The 22,286-nt window shown below is 34.6% G+C and overlaps 2 protein-coding genes across 3 annotated transcripts in view; one reads left to right on the top strand and one right to left on the bottom strand.

The window, feature by feature from the left end:
* Nucleotides 1-22,286, top strand: part of LOC126974197 (flotillin-2) — a 340,191-nt gene that overhangs the window by 44,387 nt on the left and 273,518 nt on the right. The window lies entirely within an intron of this gene.
* The window catches only part of LOC126974185 (glucose dehydrogenase [FAD, quinone]-like), a 38,606-nt gene continuing 16,476 nt past the window's right edge, over nt 157-22,286 (bottom strand). Inside the window, exons 1-2 of one of the 2 annotated variants that reach the window (XM_050821624.1) lie at nt 3,412-3,624; nt 157-2,148 (exon numbers count right to left, since the gene is read on the bottom strand). In XM_050821624.1, coding sequence (XP_050677581.1) covers nt 283-2,148 — 1,866 coding nt within the window. In that variant the 5' untranslated portion in view covers nt 3,412-3,624 and the 3' untranslated portion in view covers nt 157-282. Of the gene's footprint in view, nt 2,149-3,411; nt 3,625-22,286 lie in introns of those variants that run through there. The other variant, XM_050821623.1, reaches the window with a different exon arrangement.

Here is a 22,286-nt window from a genome sequence, read left to right on the forward strand (position 1 = left end):
CTGACCTCTACCATATTATTTATACAAGTCAGTGTTTAAATGGGACAATTATTTTAATTGTATATACTTAAGAGTACGATACAATTGATGATCACTTGGAGGAAAAAATTTCCATTGTACTAATTAACACAATTGTAATTATATCCTTTGTAAATCTTATTTTTTATTTCGTTCATTTAGACACAGTAAAAGACGTTGTGAATTATATAAGGCTGGCTAATTATATAAAAAATAAAAACTAATTTGAATATCACAGTTAGATTACTCTAGGATAGTTAATGTCTACGTTTTGCGACCCCAATCTTCCTTGATCATGTCGGCGCCTTTCTCTGCTATCATGAACACGGGAGCGTTAGTATGACTGGAAACTATTTCGGGCATTATGCTGGCATCTATTACTCTCAACTTGGAAATTCCGTGCACTTTTAACCGAGCATCAACAACGGCTGTAGGATCATTTTCAACACCCATCTTGCATGTTCCACTCTGATGATATATCGTAAATGTAAACATTTGTGCTTGACAAGCAAAGTATGCGTCGCTACCAAACGTACCATACTTCAGACATTCCTCTATCGGGACATCATATATTTTTGTTCCAATTTTTCTCATAGATCTTTGTTCAGAAATCTTGATGGCCGTTTTAATGCCCTCTACTATTTTCTCTAAATCTTCCGGATAATCAAAATAGTTTGGAACAATAATAGGGTGGGTCATAGGATTCCTGCTTTGAAGGAATATCCTACCTTTAGATTTTGGTCGCATTAGCATCGGAAAAATCATGAACAAGTTATTATTTCCAAGTGGTCCATATGTGTCTTGAAAAATATCATCAGTGAATCCAAAATTCTTGGGCAAAAGCGGGTCAGAATTTAACCCACCCCCAATGAACAGTAATTCCATATCAGGCCATGCTGTCACGTTAAATTTGTCTTTCAAATCCATAAATACAAGAGCTTCACAACCGCCCGGTACTGACAAAGGGCCCTTATGACTTTGCATCCACTTAAATATTATTTCTGGATGATTGAGTACATAATCGGTACTTAAAGTAAAGCTTTTTTTGTCTATCATGAATTGTACTCCGCCCGCGGCTATGTGATCCATCAAATTATAACCAACAGGTAAATCCTTGATGACAGATATTTTCATAGAATTCAAATGATCTTTTGGTCCGATCCCAGATACCATTAGAAGTTGAGGTGAATTGATGGCGCCGGCTGATACAATTACTTCATTTTTAGCTAAAATTTTATGCTTCTTGCCACGTTTTTCTAATTCCACGCCAATCACCTTAGTTTTTGTTTCATCAAATAAAAGCCTGGTTACCATACTCGCTTTAGACATATGTAAATTCTTCCTCTTATGTATTGGATGTAAATAAGCTCTACTGGAACTATGACGAGTTCCATTCTTCATTGAGAGTTGTAAAAAGTTAACACCAGATGGGTTAGCTCCATTTACATCACTATATTTGAAACCCATCTCTTGGGCACCTTTTACCCACGATTTTACAGTCGTAGTCCTAAATGGAGCATGTTCTACATTAACGTAACCTCCATGACCGTGATATTTTGGGTTGTCGAACGCGGGAATATTGTAATTCTCTACTTTTTTGAAATAAGGCAGTACGTCATCCCAAGCCCAACCATCGTTTCCCATAGATTTCCAATTATCGTAGTCTTGTGGGGCCCCACGGGTGTATATCATATAGTTAATAACACTGGAACCCCCGACAACCTTACCACGTGGCCAATTGCACTGTTGATTATCAAAACCCGCGCAGTATTTTTCCGACGGTTGCGTTTTATACTTCCAGTTTGCTGAGGTAAACTGAAGATAATTTGCAACCAATGGTACGTCCATTACAAAGTTTTCATTTCCACCTGCTTCTACCAGGAGCACTTTCCATTCTGGTATTTCTGTGAGTCGGTTTGCCAATACACAGCCAGCACTGCCGGCGCCAACTATGATAAAATCATATTCAGAAAGTAAGTTGACTACATCAGGAGGTTCATTGTCTAACAGCTTGCCGCCTTCTCGAAGGAATTGCAAGAGTGATAGAATTGGATTTGAGTCTTGTGGTGTCGTCGGGTTCGCTCCTAGCAGCGCCACAACCAACAGTAGCACTATTCGGCAGTTCTCCATCTGAAATTATGGAAGAAGATTTATTAAACTTTATGGATGTAAAAAAAATCTTCTTGAGCTGTTTTATATTTAAATGGTAATAAAATTTATGTTTTCCGCATCATATTCGCATTAGTGCGAAAGTAAAAATTAGGTGGTTATAGGCGATACAAGTATTGAACTGATTTTGTGAAACTTAATGAATCATCATGTATAACATTAAAAAAATGCTTCACCCGAAACATACCCTATTAAAATTTCAAATACAAAGCCGTAGGATAACTAAAATACCAAGTTAAAATCGAATACGCAACAAGTTAATCATAAGATTTGCCGACTTTTCACGAACGACAGGCTGGTCAATATTGACATACATTTGACCCAGTTTTCTACAACATTACCGAAGAATAAAGGTAGCTTATAGCTTTTTATTTTATATATTACACTTTTTTGACACCACATTAACAAAATATAACTTAACTACTAACATACATAATTACATTATACGGTGCAAATGGCGGCCTTATCACTATATAGTGGTACTTGGAAGAGCCAAGCAACCATTTGTAATACAATAAAAGAGAAAGACAGTACATTAAAAGGGTAAGAAAAGTATAAAAAATATAGACACACATAATATATACTATACTAAAATATAGATAAATTTATAAGAAAGTAAAATAAGTAACAAGTAGGAACAATAATTAACATTTCAGAATTGTTGAATTATGTTGGTGGATACATACATACAGATAGATTCTATCTAATAGAGGACCGATAATGTTTTTTTAGTTGATTTTTAAAGGATGCTAATGATTGTGCTTGACGGATAGTAAGCGGCATTTGATTCCAAAGAGTGATGGCATTAATGGTGAAAGAAGAGTGATAGCTATCAGATTTATGGAAAGGAACATTAAGTATTTGTGTCGCAGCAGAGTGCAACGAGAGCTCATGCTGACACCCTTTTATCTATTTATCCGTTTCTATGTATGTATGTCGTAACTAAACTCAAAAACTAATAAATAAATTGAATTAAAATTTTGCTCTATAGCGCTACGCGGATGACAACTCGGGCAGCACCGGGCAATTAAAACACTATTAAATTTTTAATGGAAGAGACTACAAACGTAACAGTTGTTTCATTATCGAGATATATCCCATAAAAGAGAATTCAAGACCTTTCGGGTGGCACGAATCGTCTTAAACTTCGTAGGGGCTGGAGATGGTCTTTTCCAAATCATAGACTGTAATTTTGTTTGTGGATCATAATGGGCTATGTTTTACCTGGAGGCCGAATCATCGCCAGAGGACTTCATTTATACGCTTCGCCTGTATCTACGTATTTAACTTATCTTTAAACATGATCATCACATTTGCCAGAGATAGCGCGTAGAGCATGACGGCCACAACACCAACTTCGCTTTGTGGTATTTCTGTGAATACCGCAACGTGTATTGTCTTCATAAGATTCACATATGTGCGATGTGAATGTCTTATACTGATCACATTTTCTGGTGTGTTAGGCGTTGAAATGAGTCAACTGTAAAAAATATAAAATCTGAAGGTACGAAAGCTTTGCAATCTATAAAATATATCTCTAATATATAAAATTCTCGTGTCATGGTGTTAAACTTTGAACTCCTCCGAAACGGCTTGACCGATTCTCATGAAATTTTGAGTGCATATTGGGTAGGTCTGAGAATCGGATAACATCTATTTTTCATCCCCCTAAATGTTAAGGGTCTACACGATTTTTTTTTAAATTTGTTTGATTATGAGTCAGCATTAAAAAATACATACAACTTAAAATTTTCACCCATCTACGATCAACAGTTACTTTTGTATCGCGATTTTAATATCGGCAATACAACGTTTGCTGGGTCAGCTAGTAACTATAAGGATATTATGCAGTTGTTTCTTAGTATCCATCATATTATTCACTGTGTGTAGAGGTGATGTGTCAATATTATAGCAAAGATTGATGAAAGACATTGGTTGTCGTGTGGCTTCATTATCGGTCTTCATGGTACTAGCACTGAGTAGGGATGGATACTTACGTATTAGTACAGGTTAGCGTTTAGCGTTAGCGCTCAAATTAGATAGATAAAAATACAGGAATTTACGTCAGAGTACATAGTATTGCTAAAATAAAGTTTAATTAAAAAAATATGTGTGTACTAGCATTATAGAACAGGCATTCAAAATATATCATCATCGTGTCTATTATATTGCAAGAGATACCCTTTAACTCTTTATGGAGTTCTAACATTTCTAAGTAAAAGAAAAATAAACAATAAAAATCTTGCAAGAAATTACTTATTATTATTACAAATATCTCTTGCATCGTTCAGGATTTCCTGTTAACTCGACAACTTCTACTATGGCGCAAAATCAAAACAAGAGGTAAGTCTAGGATTGTTCAATCAAACGTAATTTTTTTTTCTTGGTTACGTAAATACGGATGAAAGAGATAATTTTATATAAGTACAACAATGTAGGGAATAATTACTTTACAATGTTGTTTTAATGTACAGTAAAATTAGTCCTTGCGTGTTCATTATGGCTGGTCAGATTTATGGTTGCTGTTTATTAATTGAATTGAAAATGACAGCTTTTACTAAAGATGAGGGTAAGCGGTATAAAGTTGGAAAAAATGGACGTCTACGTCATACAAGGAAGCTCATTCCATAGCTTTGTAGTACGTGGAAGAAAGCGCCTTGAAAAGCGCACTGTGGAGGATTGACCCCCACGCATCCAGATGGTGAAATTTTGTATGTAATTGGCCTACTTTGGATTAAAATAGAACCTCCTACATACGAGGTTTTTAATAATTATTTTTAATATTATATATTTGACATTCAGTTGTTTTTTAAAATAAAACACTGAAAATTAAAAAAAAAAAAAACAATGAATACGAGTTTCGCTACGTTGCAGATGAACTGGTCTCTGCAATTTATTGTAAAACGCGTAATTATATTTTAAATGACAAAAAAATTAAAGTTATACATATTATGACTGTTTTTTGTCCAGTACATTTATGAAAATTTAATATATGTTCACAAAAATCACTTATTATAATACTAGAAATAAGGGATTGCTTGTAACTAATTCTCGTAGGCTTCATAAGATTCATAATAGCTTTAAGGGTAAATGTATACACTTTTTATAATAAAGTCCCAGCCACTGTTCAGGCATTATCTATAAATAATTAAAATGTTTTGATTCAACTTGAAAAAATATTAATTTTAATCATTGAACTTCTATAAATTTCGTAATTTCCAAAAAATATTATAAATTTTGATATTTCATTTAATATACAGGGTTATTGGTAATACGGCAAGGCAATGGAGTCCTTAGCGGCACTGCATTGTAAGGGGCAGGGCGAAACAATTACCATCAGCTGAAAGTCCTGCTCGTCCCTTATTATCATAAAGAACACCAAGGTTTTTAGAGGCCAATTTGGCCTTCTCATTCAAATGACTAAATCAAGTGACAGTCTCATTGCTCATTCAAGTGACAGTTAGAAGAGTGATCTCAAATCGAGGGTATTCGACAAAGGGCGGCTATTTTTTTTTTGGAAAAGGAGGACAAACGAGCGAACGGGTCACCTGGTGTTAAGTGATCACCGCCGCCCACATTCTCTTGCAACACCAGAGGAGCGTTGCCGGTCTTTAAGGAAGATGGACGTGCTTTTTTCGAATGTACCCATGTCGTATCGTTCCGGAAACACCGCACAACGAAGTTCATTCCACAGCTTTGTAGAACGTGGAAGACCGCTACACATCCAGATGGTAGGGATGATATCCTAACTTGTGGCGTGTCGTGCGAAGGTGGAATTCGGCGGCAGGCATAAGGTGAAACAGCTCTTCAGAACACTCCCCATGATAAATGCGGTAGAGGACACACAATGAAGCGTTGTATTTATGCAACGCCAAGTGATCCAGCCGGTCACAGAGCACTGGGTCCCCGACAATTCTGATACTGCTAAGCTGATACTGGGGTGCGCCAGACCAGAGATGACAGCAATACTCCATGTGTGGCCGGACCTGCGCTTTGTACAGCGCTAGAATGTGGGCCGGCTTTGAAGTATTTCATGGCTATTTAACGTTGAACGCATTAACTTGTGTTTTGTTATGGGTGTACTGGACTAAATTTTCTAAAAGACGAATGTGAAAGTGTTGGGAAAGGTTGAGCTAGGCGTTCATTCCACAATCAGATCGGGATGAATTTATTAAATACGTCAAGAGTACGAAGAGCAAGGGATCTTGAGTGAAATGTTTGATCCTAATATAATGAACCAGCATAGCATGTCAGGACTTTAGCGAATGCTGAGTCGTAATATCAGTACACCATAATACACGGTCGATTGAAGTCACCTCGATTTGAATTGTTTATTGGAAATTAATATGTGGTTCTAATACTGGTGTCATTGATATGCCGGAATCGCTAAGCAATAAAATCAAGGGCACGGATTTTCCACCGAATCTGAACACGTCACTGACGACTAAACGATGCTTACATGGATAGTCAATGATGTCATTTACATATTATCATAATGTTACATAATCACTTTCTTTCAGAAGTAAATCTTAATGAAATATTTAAATTTTATAGTAATCTGAAACAGATGCGGTTACTATTTCGAATTGTCCTACTTGTGAGTGAAGGGCAAACTGCTCCTGAGCTCTCGAAAATACCTTGTTTCGAATTATGGGCGGTGGGGGACAATGGTGGTCACTTCATACCATGGATATCTCAAAAGTGTTGTCGGCACATTAAACCTGTAAACCGGGAGATAGTTCGTTTCAGAATTTGTTTTATCTTTTAAATGAAAAGTGATGAGAGGAGCAAATTGTTCACGTGTTCCTGACCATTACAATGCAGTGTTGCTCAGGATTCTTGAAAATCAAAAATTACGCGCGTCATCGCAACTGCGTTCGTCTTCTTAAGACTGAGATCTATAGAGCGACTAAGTTCGCACTATACTTGTTCAGACTTTCAACTATTCAGAAGTTCAAACTTAGCTTAGTGTGATAAAACGCGAACCTGGTTTTGCATAATTTCAACTGTCAATTGACTATAAAAACGATGTAGTCAAAACTTTGCGCTAAGCTTGAACTCAGCTGAGTTTTACGTGAGTGAAGTCTGAGCAAAGTACGCTCTATAGATCTAACCTTGGGACATAAGATGTCATGTCTCATAAGCACGGTAATTTCACTCGTTGCCACGTCTTTCGAACCGAAACAATAACCCATCTATCTGGCGTCCCAGTTCTGAGACATTCGATGTTAAGTCTTATGAGCCCGGTAATTTCAATAGTTACGCGTCATGTAAACGGAAACAATAACCCATCTATCTGGCGTCCCAGTTCTGAGACATTCGATGTTAAGTCTTATGAGCCCGGTAATTTCAATAGTTACGCGTCATGTAAACGGAAACAATAACCCATCTATCTGGCGTCCCAGTTCTGAGACATTAGATCATTATACTTAATAAGATCTAACATAAGTAACTCATAACATAACTCATAAGACTTAACATAGTCTTATGAGCCCGTTAATTTCAATAGTTACGCGTCATGTAAACGGAAACAATAACCCATCTAGTTGGCGTCCTGTGCAAAGAAGCACTTATAGTAGAAGTGGTTTATCGTGAAACATATTTTCGTGATGACAACTACGTAAACACATGTTACGCTTGGCATTTTATTAATGCTATAAAATCACCTGAAGAGGTAACGAGGAAGAGCCTTGGTGGGTGAGTGATCATTTTCACCTTTTAAGATTTTTTACAACATCAATAAAATTATTGTTTGTTTGTTTGTTCGCAAGTTAGAAGGGTTACATTCAATAGCTAATATGTCTGTGCTGTGCTGTATGTTTTCACCTGTATGATATATATGTAATATTTCCATAATATCACCACATATTATAAAATAAAGTCCTCCGCCGCGTCTGTCTGTCTGTCTGTTCGCGATAAACTCAAAAAAGTGAGTCGGGCTCGCCCATGAAGGTTTCCGTAGCACAGCAAGTAACAGAATGTAAAATTTCTTGTAGTTCGTTGTAACTTCGATCGGTAATGTACATCATCTATTTTATTTAGTTTTATCATTCTCTTACTTTAGAAGTTACGGGGGGGGGGGGTCCGTTATTTGCCTACGTAACCCTAAAAACTCCTGCACCTATTTTTAGGCAGTTTTCACCAATGACTAGACTGGTTCTCGAGGATCGTTTTATTGTATAAGTTTTTGTATAAATTCATGATATTTGTTGATGAAGTGTCGGATAAAGCGGCAATTTAGAAGCTGTTTAAACAAACACGATATCCTTATCATTTAATTTTATCATATTATAAAATCATTCAGAAATGATCACTTCTGGGGTTAATTAAAAAATTAAATTTTAAACAAAATTTATGAACGACTCGAACCCGCGACCTCTCGGGTTCCATCCGAACCAACCGTTCGAGCGATATAACGTTCATAAATCTTGGTATGTCTTGTTCAACTCTCAGGTTGAAGCTTCATCTATAGGATCTGCTTTATAGTTGATAACCTGCTCAACCCCAAAATTTGCATTTTTTTGAAATTGATTTGAGATGTCGATCTTTCAATTCTAAACAAAAATCGAGTCCCGCATCATTCATAAATTTTGTTTAAAAATTTAATTTGAAATTATTGTTTTATTATCAAACATCTTAATCCTTAATAAAATCAAATTTTGATCGGCCATAAACAAAACATTTTCTTATCAGCGTGATAAATGGCCCATCCGTTACATACTCGGAAATACCTGCGCATACATTAACTTAAGGCCTCGTACACATAGCGAATTTTATTCGCGTGGTTTTGTCTCGCAGACTTCTGTGACACGAAATTAATAGGGCGCTGTACGCACTTGCGGATATATATAAGCGACAAAATCCATATCCCGACAGATTACAGACATATCTGTTAAGAAACAATTTAACTGAAATATGTCGTGCTATCGAAAATAGACCATCTTGAGTGGAGATGGACAGGGCAGATGATGTGAAGTATCTAGGGCAGCATTTTTGAATTTCGGTTTCTTTGTCGGCTTGTCTATTTGTTTATGACGAATATCTCAGGTTAGATTCAAGCAATTTGAATGCGGATTTCACACCGAAATTTACACTCACACATTGTATAGTTTTTTTTGCAATATATTATTATTTAAATGGTGTTACTTTAAGTAGTTTTGTTCGATCGCAGTGGGAATAAGACCTTTATTATTCTTCTGTTTCGACTGCCTTGCTTGTTATTTTCTTCTTTTAGAAATCTGTTAACCATAAATGGCAAAAAAATGATTTGAATAACAACGACAGTGTTATTACAAAAAGGCTTAAATATACTTCTTTTAGACACAAAACAGGTTTTAGTAGAATTTTGTAGCTGTTGATAGTATATGGGGTCTCATGGTCTTTAATTTCGATTTTTCTGATAGAAATAAAATGCCTTTCTTCTTAGTGTTTTTTGGTCTCCATTCTGACAATATTGTATCTATGAAGGAACATACTTCATAATTCATATATTTCACTTTCCAAATCTTATTTTGCCTATTTTTCTATGGAATGGTGGTAATAGCTTTAAGGGCTCTCAACTTAAAAAAAAAACCGTTTATCTAGGTCAGAAAATATCACCTGGTTTTCCGTCCATCGGTATGCCAAAAGCCTTTTTTCCAAGTACCAAGTTGAAATTAAGATCAAATACTGCGCCTCCTTGTAGATGTAACAAATCAAGCTTCTAGATCAACCCAACAAAAAGATAATAATAATACTATTTTAAGACCTTGCAGATAATTCAAATCCTAGACGGGTACTTCCCATTCATCTAGATTATAGAATCATGAAATGGCCTCTACTAATGTTCACATGATGACTACCTTCAAGTTTGTTGGATTGTTAAACTTAACGCACTTTTTACTTTAATTTATGACAAAGGTGTCTTTTCGCGTCTCTTGAGAGTGTACTAAAACATATCGTTTAATTTAAATATTAAAGGTACCGTTTTGAAGACAGCGATACTGTCTCTTGTTTGTCGTTATTGGATTCAGAGAAGTCGGTCGTCTGAGTTAAGAATGTCGAATAAGAAAAAAAGACATAAATCAATTTTCAAATGACACACATGGAAGGTTTTTACTTATTAGAAAAACATCTAAGAAAAGATGAAGAAATTGAAATTTTACTTTTTTAAATTATTTTTATTAAGTTACTTCCTAATCGGAGACAGATAAGTGATGCGAAACTACAGATTTGGATTCGACGGTGTTGCCGTCGCGTGGGTACATTGAAAGCATTTGTAGCGCGACACTTGTCGCGACCTACGTTCGAGCTCACATACTGTAAATTAATATAATTTAAATAAAACACTTTTAAAGGATTAAAACGCGTGTAATTGTAACAGTTCTCTTACATTCGTTTTTTGCGTAAAATTTACAGGGGGACCCCCGAAACCAAGATCTGGAAAGGTCTTGAAACGTCGCGTTAACTAAAATAAAATTAAAATAGTATCTTCTATGCAAAAATCTATTGTAAAAACACGAGTTTTAATCCTCTAAAAGTGTTTTATTTAAATGTGTAACACTCGCTTTAATCAAAGAAAATACTAAATTAATATAAACCGGTAGTTTGGTTGTCGCCAGGCGACACCAGTATACGTCCACTGTCTCTGTCAACGACATATATTGTTGACGCTTCCTTCGAAATCGCACCCAGAGTTTCATTATGACAACTAATTCGAAAATAAACTAAAGCTCCGAGTTTGTAAATGTGTCTTTTATCATTTTTCTAAGTGTTTCGTGTTTCTATTGTATTGCTGTTGTGTTGTTAGGTGCTGTCAAATGTTGCTAAAATCATATTGATTACAACTATTAAGGCTTCAGTAGGGACAAATCAAAAGGCATTGACTTAACTGTCAATTAACTAACCGTAGCCGGATCTGCGTATACATGACTTCAAAATAATGCGTTTGGTTCATAGATACACAGCCATAATAACTGCTATATGCATCGGTGAACTACGTTGTTTGTTACTAGGTGCTTATTGTTATTGTAAATTTAAGATATTTTGTAAAAAGGCATAAAAGGCGTTAATTTTCTCAAAATTGATTCCTTTACAATTCTTTTTGATGTCATTTCTAATAACTACTAGATACTAATACCGCTTCGGAAACAAATGGCGCTCTGAGAGAGAAGAAGCGGCGAAAGAAACTCTCCCAGCATTCTTTTTTTGCGCTCTTTTCAATAATAATATACAATATTGTACAGTCATTTCTATCGCTATAAAATAATCACAATCTAGTCCCAGGCTGTCCGATCATTTAGATATTCAGCAGTGGAGTAATAGGATTAACGACAGAGCCATTTTTTTATAAAACATTTAAATTTATTTATAGATAATGCCTGAACAGTGGCTGGGACTTTATTATAGAAGTGTGTACATTTACCCTTAAAGCTATTATGTATCTTATGAAGCCTACTAGAATTAGTTACAAGCAATCTATGTATGCAATGTATGTTCTGCTATCGGCATATCAACATTATGTAAAACGAAGAATGTTGATTTGAGAACAGTTTCAAATTATGTGCTACCGTCATTGTGTACATCCGGTGTTATAAAATGTATAGAATACCCAAAAAGTCTTATCTTAATGTATGAATTATTAATATTTTGATGCTTTATCTACATATTTCATACGCAGGTATGTGATGTTGAGTAAGATTATATTTAAAATATCATTGAATTTTGCAAAAGCTGCATTTGTAGTCGAAAGAACGGAATGAGGAAAAATGGCACAGAGAACACAAATTAAAATACGCTAAATTAAGAATAATAAAATCATTTTCCGATATACTCGTTCACAAGAAAAATCATCTTTATGGCCAATTGGATCAGGTTTTATACCTCCATTTTACTATTGGGAGTTCCTCGACCGTACACTCTTTTACTAGCTTTTACCCGCGACTTCGTCCGCGTTAAATAGTTCCTTTGGGCTATTTTTTTTATCTCTTAGGATACTTTTAAAATAATACACATACAAAATGCTCTTTCCGCTGCTGGCAGCGCTCTTCTTGTCATATCCCTTGTCATTGTGGACAATCTCTTCAAAAGTATTTCCCTGTGAACTTTAATCTCTATTTCATCCCCTTGTAGGTCAAAGTTTAAAAAATGCTCGAACTATTGTTTTAAATTATTTCTTATCAAGTGCCTAAATACAAAGTTTCATAATCATCTTCGATAATGACTAATTTCCATACAAACTGCCATCCCCTATTTCACCCACTCCATTTATTTTTTGCAGCCTATGTCCTTTTTCAAGCTCTAGTCTATATCTGTACTCAATTGTATCAAAATAGGTTCAGTGGTGTAGGCCTGAAAGCGTAACAAACAAACTTACATTCACGGTTATAATATTAGTAGGGATGAATACGAATAATATATAATACTGAAAACGGAACTTTTTTTTATGAAAATAAGGGACGAGACGAGCAGGACGTTTCGCTGAAGGTAATTGATACGCCCTATCTATTACAATGAAGTGCCACCTTTAGACATATGATATTAAGTCTTATTTGCCTTAATTTCACTAGCTACGGCGCCCTTCAGACCGAAACACAGTAATGTTTACACATTACTGCTTCACGGCAGAAATAGGCACCGTCACATGTTTAAGTGTTTATACAAGCAGCCAATACAGAATAACTCTAGTAAACTAAATTTCAACTTCAAATAATGCGCTTTTTAGAAGCATTTGAAAATACGTTGCGCTGACCTCTAATCAACTGTTTTTTTTATCGCGTATATATATTTTAATCCTTTCATGACTGTTTTAATATTTCGAATAGTACAGTTAATATTGATACCCATACTCTAGCCGGCATCCTGTGCAAAGGAGCCTCCAACTGGTGTCAACAGACCACATAATGACGTATGACGACAAAATTTTCCTTTTCTTTGAAGTTACAGTTTTAAATATGATTGTGATTGTCAACAATCGTTGAGTCACACTGATTGTACAGAGCACAGACCGAGGTGTATATGATGCATGATATAATGCGGTAACAGTAGCAAGGTCGGATTGATACGGGATAGTGTGATGTGTTTTACGTGTGTATTGTATAGCTCTGATAAGTAACGATAGATAAAGAAGCGGTCGTGATTGTTACGTAAACAATTATTTAAGAAAACGGTTATTTTACGAGTTTTAATTTTACAAATTCAAATTCAAATATTTTTATTCAAAACAGGATATAGAATGACTTATTGAAACGAAATTCCAAAAGGTATGCCTCAGACCTGAGAAGAACGGGCGCAACAAACTCAGTAATCTTCATTTTTTATAAAAAATATGGTTACAATCTAAAATCGTACAAAAAAATTAATTATTTAATAGCCTGTGGGTGGTCGCTTAATTCGCAATCAGTGGTATCATTAAGAAAGTAATTTATGTTATAGTAACCTTTACCACACAAACGTTTTTTAACAATTGATTTGAATTTCGTAATACATTTGATTTGAACATTATCTAGGATCTTGTTGTAAAAGCATAAAGAATTCCCCACAAAAGACTTACTAACTCGACTTAGTCGAGTAGTAGGCATTATAAGTTTATGTTTGTTCCTGGGTAACATTATGTTTATGACAGTTTCTAGCAAATTCACTAGGTTATAAAAAGCGCGAATAGCCCTCTTCTGCAGCAGAAAGATAGTACTGATATCGGCAGCATTGCCCCATAGCTTTTTACAACAAGCAGAATTAATTTTAAATATTATGCATCGAATATAATTCACAATTTAACACAAAATTATTTATTTTAGCAGTAAAAAAATATTTTATGGGGATTGAATGACTCTGAGCTGTCACACTCGGTTTGGTAATGTTCTTTCGGGATCTGAATGCACGAGACGCTTAAGTGCGGCTACTAGCTCGGTGATAGTTGTATCTCATTTTGGTATTTTGTACTAGCTGTTACCCGCGACTTCGTCTGAATTTACCAGTGAATCAATATTAGTTTGTGTTTTAATACTGCTCCATGCATACATACAAAACAATCATATATATATCTCTCATCGTCAAGGTAGCTTTCGTAAGTAACGTGTTCATTCGACCGTTTTTTCTGACCGATTTTGCAAATCCGACTACCAAGTATTTTCATCTTTCGGTTTAATATTAATGTATATGTCACTCTCAAATAATGTGGCTTTCTAGTGGTAATAATCCAATAAATCGGCGCAAGCAAAGCAAAGTTTGAAAAAGACCTTTGATCGGATGTGGCATAAAGCGCTCATAGCAAATCTGCTATCCTATGGGCTTCCCGAGAAATTGTGCCATTGATTGATCGATTGATTTATTGAGTCACTAGCTTTTGGCCGATCGAAGCATCAAGGTTGTTAAACCCATAAATGCTGGTGTCCCGTATTTATTTCCTCGCACAGACACTTTGTAGAATCATAATTACCGGCTGCTGTTTTTCCGAACCGATACTACTTAGGGACCTTCAAGAATAGAACATACTCCCTACTTATAGGCCGGCTACGCATCTCTTGACCTCCTGGTGTTGTGGATGTCCATGGGCGGTTGTCTCACCACTCCCCACTCACCTCACCACCCATCACGTGCAGGAAAAAAGAAAGAGAGAAAGAAAAAGCGTTTGCTCTCTGTTATATAAAAAATCTTCCAATCAACAACAAAATATAAAAATCTTAGTAATTATCACGTCACAGATATAACACGCAAAACACACGGAGGTGTCGACAACACAGCCTCATGCCTTTTTTATGTACGGAACACCCCAAGCGTGAACTCGGCCCACACTTAACCGGTTCGCACATCCGTCCATTATTCTGCATTTGTTCATTATACACTCACATTACTATTAATTATAAATGAACCATGGTAATGATAAGTAGAGACACATACATATTATGTTGTATAAGTTTAAGAAATAGTATAAAATAAGGTATTCTTAATGTTGATTTTAAAGTACCAGTGATTTCTCCTCTACTTATTGCTTTATAAATTTGTCTGTTATTTTGATTTTAGCTGGCAAATATAAATGACACAAATTCTAAGATTATTGAAATTTCTTCTTTGTTCTTTTATAACTCATGAACGGCTTGAACAGCCTTGATGAAAATTTATGTGTCAGATCACGTTTTTTTATGACAATAAGGGACGAGAGGACGTTTAGCTGGTGGTAGATAGATTCGCCCTGCCCATTACAATGCAGTGCCCAAAAATTATGAGCGGCACTACAATTGCCCTCATCACCATGAGACTTAAGATGGTAAGTCTCATTTGGCCAGTTATTTCACTGTCTACGGTGCCCTTCAGACCGAAACACAATAATGCTATGAAAAATATTAAAAAACCAAGTTTTTTGATTTTTAATTTTTATCTTTTCCAAAATTAATCTGTTTTTCGCGAAATTTGGTGAAAATTTACCTTCTTATGTCTTAAATATACTGTAATTTATTAGAATTGATATATTTCTTTTTTCACCTTATTTTCACTCAAATATTGAAAAAGAAGCCTTATTTTTAATTGAAAATTCACCCGTCAAAATATCACCTTTTTTTCAAAAAATTGGCCTTTTTTTGTGTTCGTCGTAATCTCTGCTTTCCGATGGTGTAAAAAATATAAATTTATCGTAAATGTTCGGAAAATTTAAGCCCATCAAAAAGCGTTTCATAGAGAATTCATACATGTTATTTCGTAGCAGCAGTAATATGGATTACAATAAATCAAATATATTTATAAATGTAAAAAGGATAATAATTTAGTGTTATGGTATTCATTTTTTTTTCAATATTATTGATTAATTTGAGTAGGTAACTAAAAAATCGGATAACATAAAAAGATTCGGCCCAGTATCGCTAATTTGCTGCTAAGAATTGATGAGTTCCGTTGCTTTGTCATGGACCCCAAAATGAGAACCTAACCAACTCTCACCAAACTACCTTTGAAGTGTATCCTATCCAATAAAAAAAGAATTAACGAAATCGGTTGGCGCGATATTGAGTTACTCGTAAATCTGTCACGCACATACTTAATGCAAATTTATGGTTTTCTCATGGATGCTGTTGTCATAACTAGACCAAATTTCTCTCTCTCCCCTCTTTTCTTGATATATTTCAAGTAGAGAGTAGACTTGTCGCGGTGGGAGAAATGTACGTGCAAAGGCATGTAGGGTAGGGGGGACTGGGGACGCTACGAACTACAGTACAAAGAGGAGACGAGGGATAAGGTAACTTATAGAAACGCTTTTTATCTCATTCTCTAACAAACTATAAATAAATACATTAAATTTGTCGTTTCATTACGCGTTTTATAAAATCCACCTTTTTTTACCACCAATTTCTACCGTCTCAAATTCTTTTCCCATTTAAAGATATGCATGATGCACTTGATCGAAACGTAGATGTCCTAACCCACAACTACCACACTACGTACACACAAGAAAAATATCTCAAAATAATCTATTAAATATGTTTAATATCGCCATATTAACGTATGTAGTTAGTGCAAAATATTTACTTATGCTATAATTAATTCGTTTAATTATTAAATAGATCTAGCCACTTAATTTAAAATAATATGTTAATTGCGTTGCGTAATGGTTGAAATAACAACGATTAATTAATAGTGATGATATTTCTGTTTAACACTCGTTCCGTTTTTATTATAAAAAAACATTTTTAATGCATTTGCTTGTAAAAACCCACCATAATAAATTATAATCAAATAAGTGTAAGGCTGTTTGGGTCCTCATCAAAAACAAAAGTGACAATATATTTCTCTCCGCTGACATCGATAAATTAAAATACGAAGAAATTACAATAAATGACCCTCAAGAAAATGTTGACCTCTTTAATAATAAGATATTTGCGAATGTGACAGATCCCAATTATAATAATACTCACACTGACATTTGTTATAAACAAGTTAAATCAGTAAATAATTCTATTTATCTGATGCTATGCACTCACGATGAAGTAGCTGTTGCACTAAAATCATTAAGAGATACAAAATCAACAGGTTACGATGAGATCTCTACCCAGCTGTAATAATATTGTAGCTATACCCAATCTGTCGAACTCGTCACGTATCTAATAAATCTTTATCTTTCCCAGGGAAAATTCCCACTAAAAATAGGGCTATTTTAGTAGTAGTAGAACTACATATCGATTATTTGGAATTTTAGAACGCTGATATACTTCTTTATACATATATAATATTTTAAATTGTTATTCCGCTATGCTTATGGTCTCTTATTATTTTCGTATAAATATATTTTTTATTTCTTAAGACTTATTTACTTTTATGGAAACACAATACACGAGCTTTGCTCTCTTGATTTTGTGAACAATTTATGTGAAAAAGTGATTTGTATAATTTCTAGGCTACATATTAATTATTTATTAGCAAAAGTGGTGCTTTTTAAGCACCTGATAAGTAACAAAGAAGCATATGAAAAACGTATAATTCAGATTCTTATATTATATTGTATTTAAACTACGCATTAATTTCTTTCCGCCAAAAATAGGTTACACATTACTTGGCTGTATACGCTTACACCTTTGCCACGCGATAAATGTCTGGTATAAAAATAATATGCCTCTTAAAAACTGCTAATTCTATTTTATGAAGATTACATTTGCCTAGTGCTTTTAATAATCTCATAAGATAAGATCTGATGAAAAAATTATGGAGTTAACGACTACAGATATCGTTTAAAAAGCTCACATAGCAAATTTTAGCTTTGATATTAGAAACATGGCTGGTAGAATTCCAATATAGTGGCTGCAAATAATATTCAAGATGTTTACATTTTACATTCATTACATTGAAATGTATACACTTTTATGATAAAGTCCTAGCCACTGTTAATTATCTATAAATAAATTTAAATGCTTAAGTGAGAAATGGCTCTGTCTTAAATCTTACTACTCCACAGCTGAATATCTAAGTGATCGGACAGCCTGGGACTAGATTTTGATTTATTTTATAGCAATAGCAATATATACAATACGATAGTACAATATTGTATGTTTTATTTAAAATATTGCAAAACACGAAAGAGAGTTCCTCGCGGCGCTTCTCCTCTCTCAGAGCGTCATTTGTTTCCAAGCGGTATCTATATTAGATATGACATCAATAATAATTCTAAAGGAATCAATGTTGAGAAAATAAATGCCATTTATGCCTTTTAACTATTAACAGAATATGAGTGAGATCAGTGAAGTTAACTGAATCTCATCTACTTCAGGTGAAAGTCACATCATTCTGAATGGATCTCGCCCTTCTCCCTCAGTTCATAGGGACAATACGGAACTGCAATCTCCCTCATCCGCCATCTCATCATCATCATCTGGTAACAAAAACTAACAGCCAACCTAACCTAAGCCAAACTGTAATAGTATGTAATGATACAAGGTAGCTAAGTTGCTCACTATATATATACATGAGGCTGTGGGTTGCAGCCCGAGCCGCATGCGAGGGCGTAAATCAGCCGAGTGTCTAGTGAGTAAGTTGCTCACGACTCACGAGGAAAAAACAAACATTAGTACGCAGCAACAAATGCGATACAAACAAAATATGAATATTATTTGGAAATGGCGCGCACGTTTTTTTTTTGCACGCGCTCAGTGTAAGGTGATTTATTACGTATATAGCCATACAGCCTACTTCAAAATTATAATTATAGAGATAAAATGCATATATTTTAAAACAAATTATTGTAAATTATAAATAATTTGATAATAATATAGATTTTTCGTCTTTATTTGGAACACATTTATTTATTCCAAAAATGTAAATGGATTTTCAGCGGCATAAAACCTCGTTGTTACAAAAAAAACTGTATAACCCGGTTAAATTGGAAAGACTCTGTTTACTCTCATATAATTTGCAGTTATGTACTAACTTAACTTTGTAGGGATAATTCTTTTAAGCACTAGTGTGTAATATTATTTAAACGCGTGTGTTCGGCTTATGGCCATAAGAACGATCTAATAAGGCTCACTTTAGGTAACTCGAGAGACGCGGGTTCGAATTTTTGGTACAAATTAAAATTGTTTACTTAAAGCCCTGTGTGTAAAGTGAGGAATATCAGTTAAAAAATTACAAAGTATCATTTTTAAATAAAACACTTATAAACGATTAAAACGCGTGTAATTGTAAATGTGTTTTTACATTAGATTTTGCGTAAACGTTAGTTACAGTCCCCCTGGAAACGAGATCAGGAAAGGTCATGAAACGTCGGGTTAACTAAAATAATACTAAAAATGTAACTTAAAATTAAAGTTACAATAACACGCGTTTTAATCCTTTAAAAGTGTTTCATTGAAATGTGTAACACTCGCGTTAATAAAAGATAATACTAACTTTCATTATGTCTATCTATCTTACGTAAGAGTATGTATTACGTGCCACCGCGTAGTTCGTAACAGTAATTATTGAAAGTCAAGTTCAAGTGTCGCTCAAAGATTAATCAACTGACGCTGAATGCCACACAATATAAACATGTTTGTGTTTTACTTGAACTTGGAATACTTTTAAATTGTCAACAAAACTATTAATAACAAATATCTTTTTATTTTAATATCACGGTTTATTTAAATTGAAAGATGCCTTTTTACGCCTTTTTTAATACCGCACGAAGGTCCTTACTACTACTTACTTACTAGGTATACCAGGCGTATATATATACAGACATTATAACGTCTTGCCACAAATACTGAAACAAAGATAAAGAATTTGTATTGCAAATAACATTTATTGCTTTTATAGTGTGTTAGTTTAATACATAAATATAAAACAATTTAAAATATAAAAAGCTTATTCGAAGTGGTCTCCATTGGCTGCAATACAGTCCTTTAAACGTTGAGGCCAGTTATCAATAGAAGCACGCACTCTTTCCATGGGTAAATTCTTCACTGTCAATCGTACGAATTGTTTTAGGGACTCCAAATTATCGTGGCAGTATAAGCAAGCCGTACTCTTTGAAACTGAGCATACAACATAATCCAGCGGATTAAGATCGGGACTAGCCGACGGCCAGTCTTCAGCTCTGATGAAGTCCTAAACGTTCGTGTCCAAGTAAGACTGCGTAGACCGAACTTTATGACCCGGTACCGAGTCTTGCTGGAAGGACCATTCTTGGTTATTGAACATGGTGTTTTTAAGGGGTTCACTACCTTCTCAAGAATGGTATCTTGATACACTTTTATATGCCGATGTTTTGATACCTTTTTCACAAAAGTATGGCTCAGTCACCCCTTCATAGGTTCAATCAATACCCCATCAAACCATCACTGAGTCAAAGTCAAAAAAATCTTTATTCACTGTTAAACTTTATAAGTTATTTAGCGCAAGTCAGGATGAAGTACAGAAGTTACAATAGCATTAAAATGAGTATAACAATATTCATTTACAAAATTTAGAACATTAATTCCAACTATCTTTATCTTTCAAATAATCTTTCACATTATAATAGGCCCTAAGGCCTATTATAATGTGAAAAACATCTTAATGTTAATTTATTTTTTACGATACATTTAAATTTTTAAAAGGTAATATTTTAATATCATTTGGGAGTTCATTATAAAATATAACACAATCCACTTTAAAAATTTTAGTAATTTCACGGAGCCTAGTAGATGGAATAACAAACCGGGAAAAACTGAAGTTGGTTAGTGCCCACGTTGCACTCTGTCGACTAATTTGGAAGCTTCCTTAGAGCATTGAGCATAAATATGGTCATTTTGTTTGTTAAAATGTTGTTCAATTGAAGTTAAATTCTCATCCGTAAACAAAATTTTTCTGTGACCTCCCTTTGCGTACCGCTTCAGTAGTTGTTTCGATTTTACCACCCTATTCTTTTTTAAATTATCAGTTAAGAAATTACTAGTACATCTCTTATAGTTTGCAAGTTTTAAGTCATCTTTTGAAATACGTGAATTGATCCTAAGTTTTATCTTCATCTCCCTAGATAAAATCTTTTACTTTCGGACAGGATTTGTTCGAATTCTTTCCCTTACTGCTTTGACCACCTTTTTCGTACGAACAATACAGGGACGGCCACATCTTTTTCTGTCACAAACATTTTTCTAATACCAAGTGTATGGAGAGTTTTAAAAATAGCATTTGGCTGAAAACATACTTTGTGTAATGCAATCACAGCGATTCGGTTATCTTTATCACCCTACTCCATTTTTATATGCGATATTGTACAATGTATTGGTGCCAAAAAGAGAAAACTCAAAGACATCATCATCAAATATAAAAATTACAGATTCTAAATGTAATATTTTGTTTATTTTTAATTATATTATGGCCAGAGTGTACAGTTTGATCCAACTTGAGAGGTAGTAAGTTTTTATTGCGATTCGTGCCCCCTTACAGTTTTTAATTTCAAATTTTATTGCTGTCCGAATAAATTCATTGAGATACATTTTCCACGCACAATTCTTTTTTTTATGGAATAGGAGGACAAACGAGCGTACGGGTCACCTAGTGTTAAGTGATCACCGCCGCCCATAATCTCTTGCAACACCAGAGGAATCACAGGAGCGCTGCCGGCCTTTAAGGAAGGAGTATGCGTTTTTTTTGAAGGTACCCATGTCTTATCGTCGCGGAAACACCGCATAAGGAAGCTCATTCCACAGCTTTGTAGTACGTGGAAGAAAGCTCCTTGAAAACCGCACTGTGGTGGACCGCCACACATCCAGATGGTGGGGATGATATCCTAACTTGTGGCGTGTCGTGCGAAGGTGGAATTCGGCGGCAGGAATCAGGTTAAACGCACAATTCTGCAGGCAGTTCTATTGTGACATTATTTCAATATAAGAACAGGGAAAAACGAAATAATTGTTGTAATTTATAATCCTTAATTAATAATAGAACATCTACAAATCTCGCAATTAACAAGAAACATTATAAATTTTGACTTGAAATTTTGTATAATATGTTAATTATGTATAGGTCATAACAATAAAATATGTAAGTAACTGTATTAGTAACATCGCCTGAATGTAGTTTTCACTTTTATCGTCTGGTCTTAAGATCTCACTTGTTTTTACCCTTTCAGCAATATATTTGGGCTTTTTCTTTTTAAAGTAAAACTTCTTTAGGCGCGACTT

The sequence above is a fragment of the Leptidea sinapis genome, chromosome 31, assembly GCF_905404315.1.
Source record: "Leptidea sinapis chromosome 31, ilLepSina1.1, whole genome shotgun sequence".
Taxonomy (NCBI): domain Eukaryota; kingdom Metazoa; phylum Arthropoda; class Insecta; order Lepidoptera; family Pieridae; genus Leptidea; species Leptidea sinapis.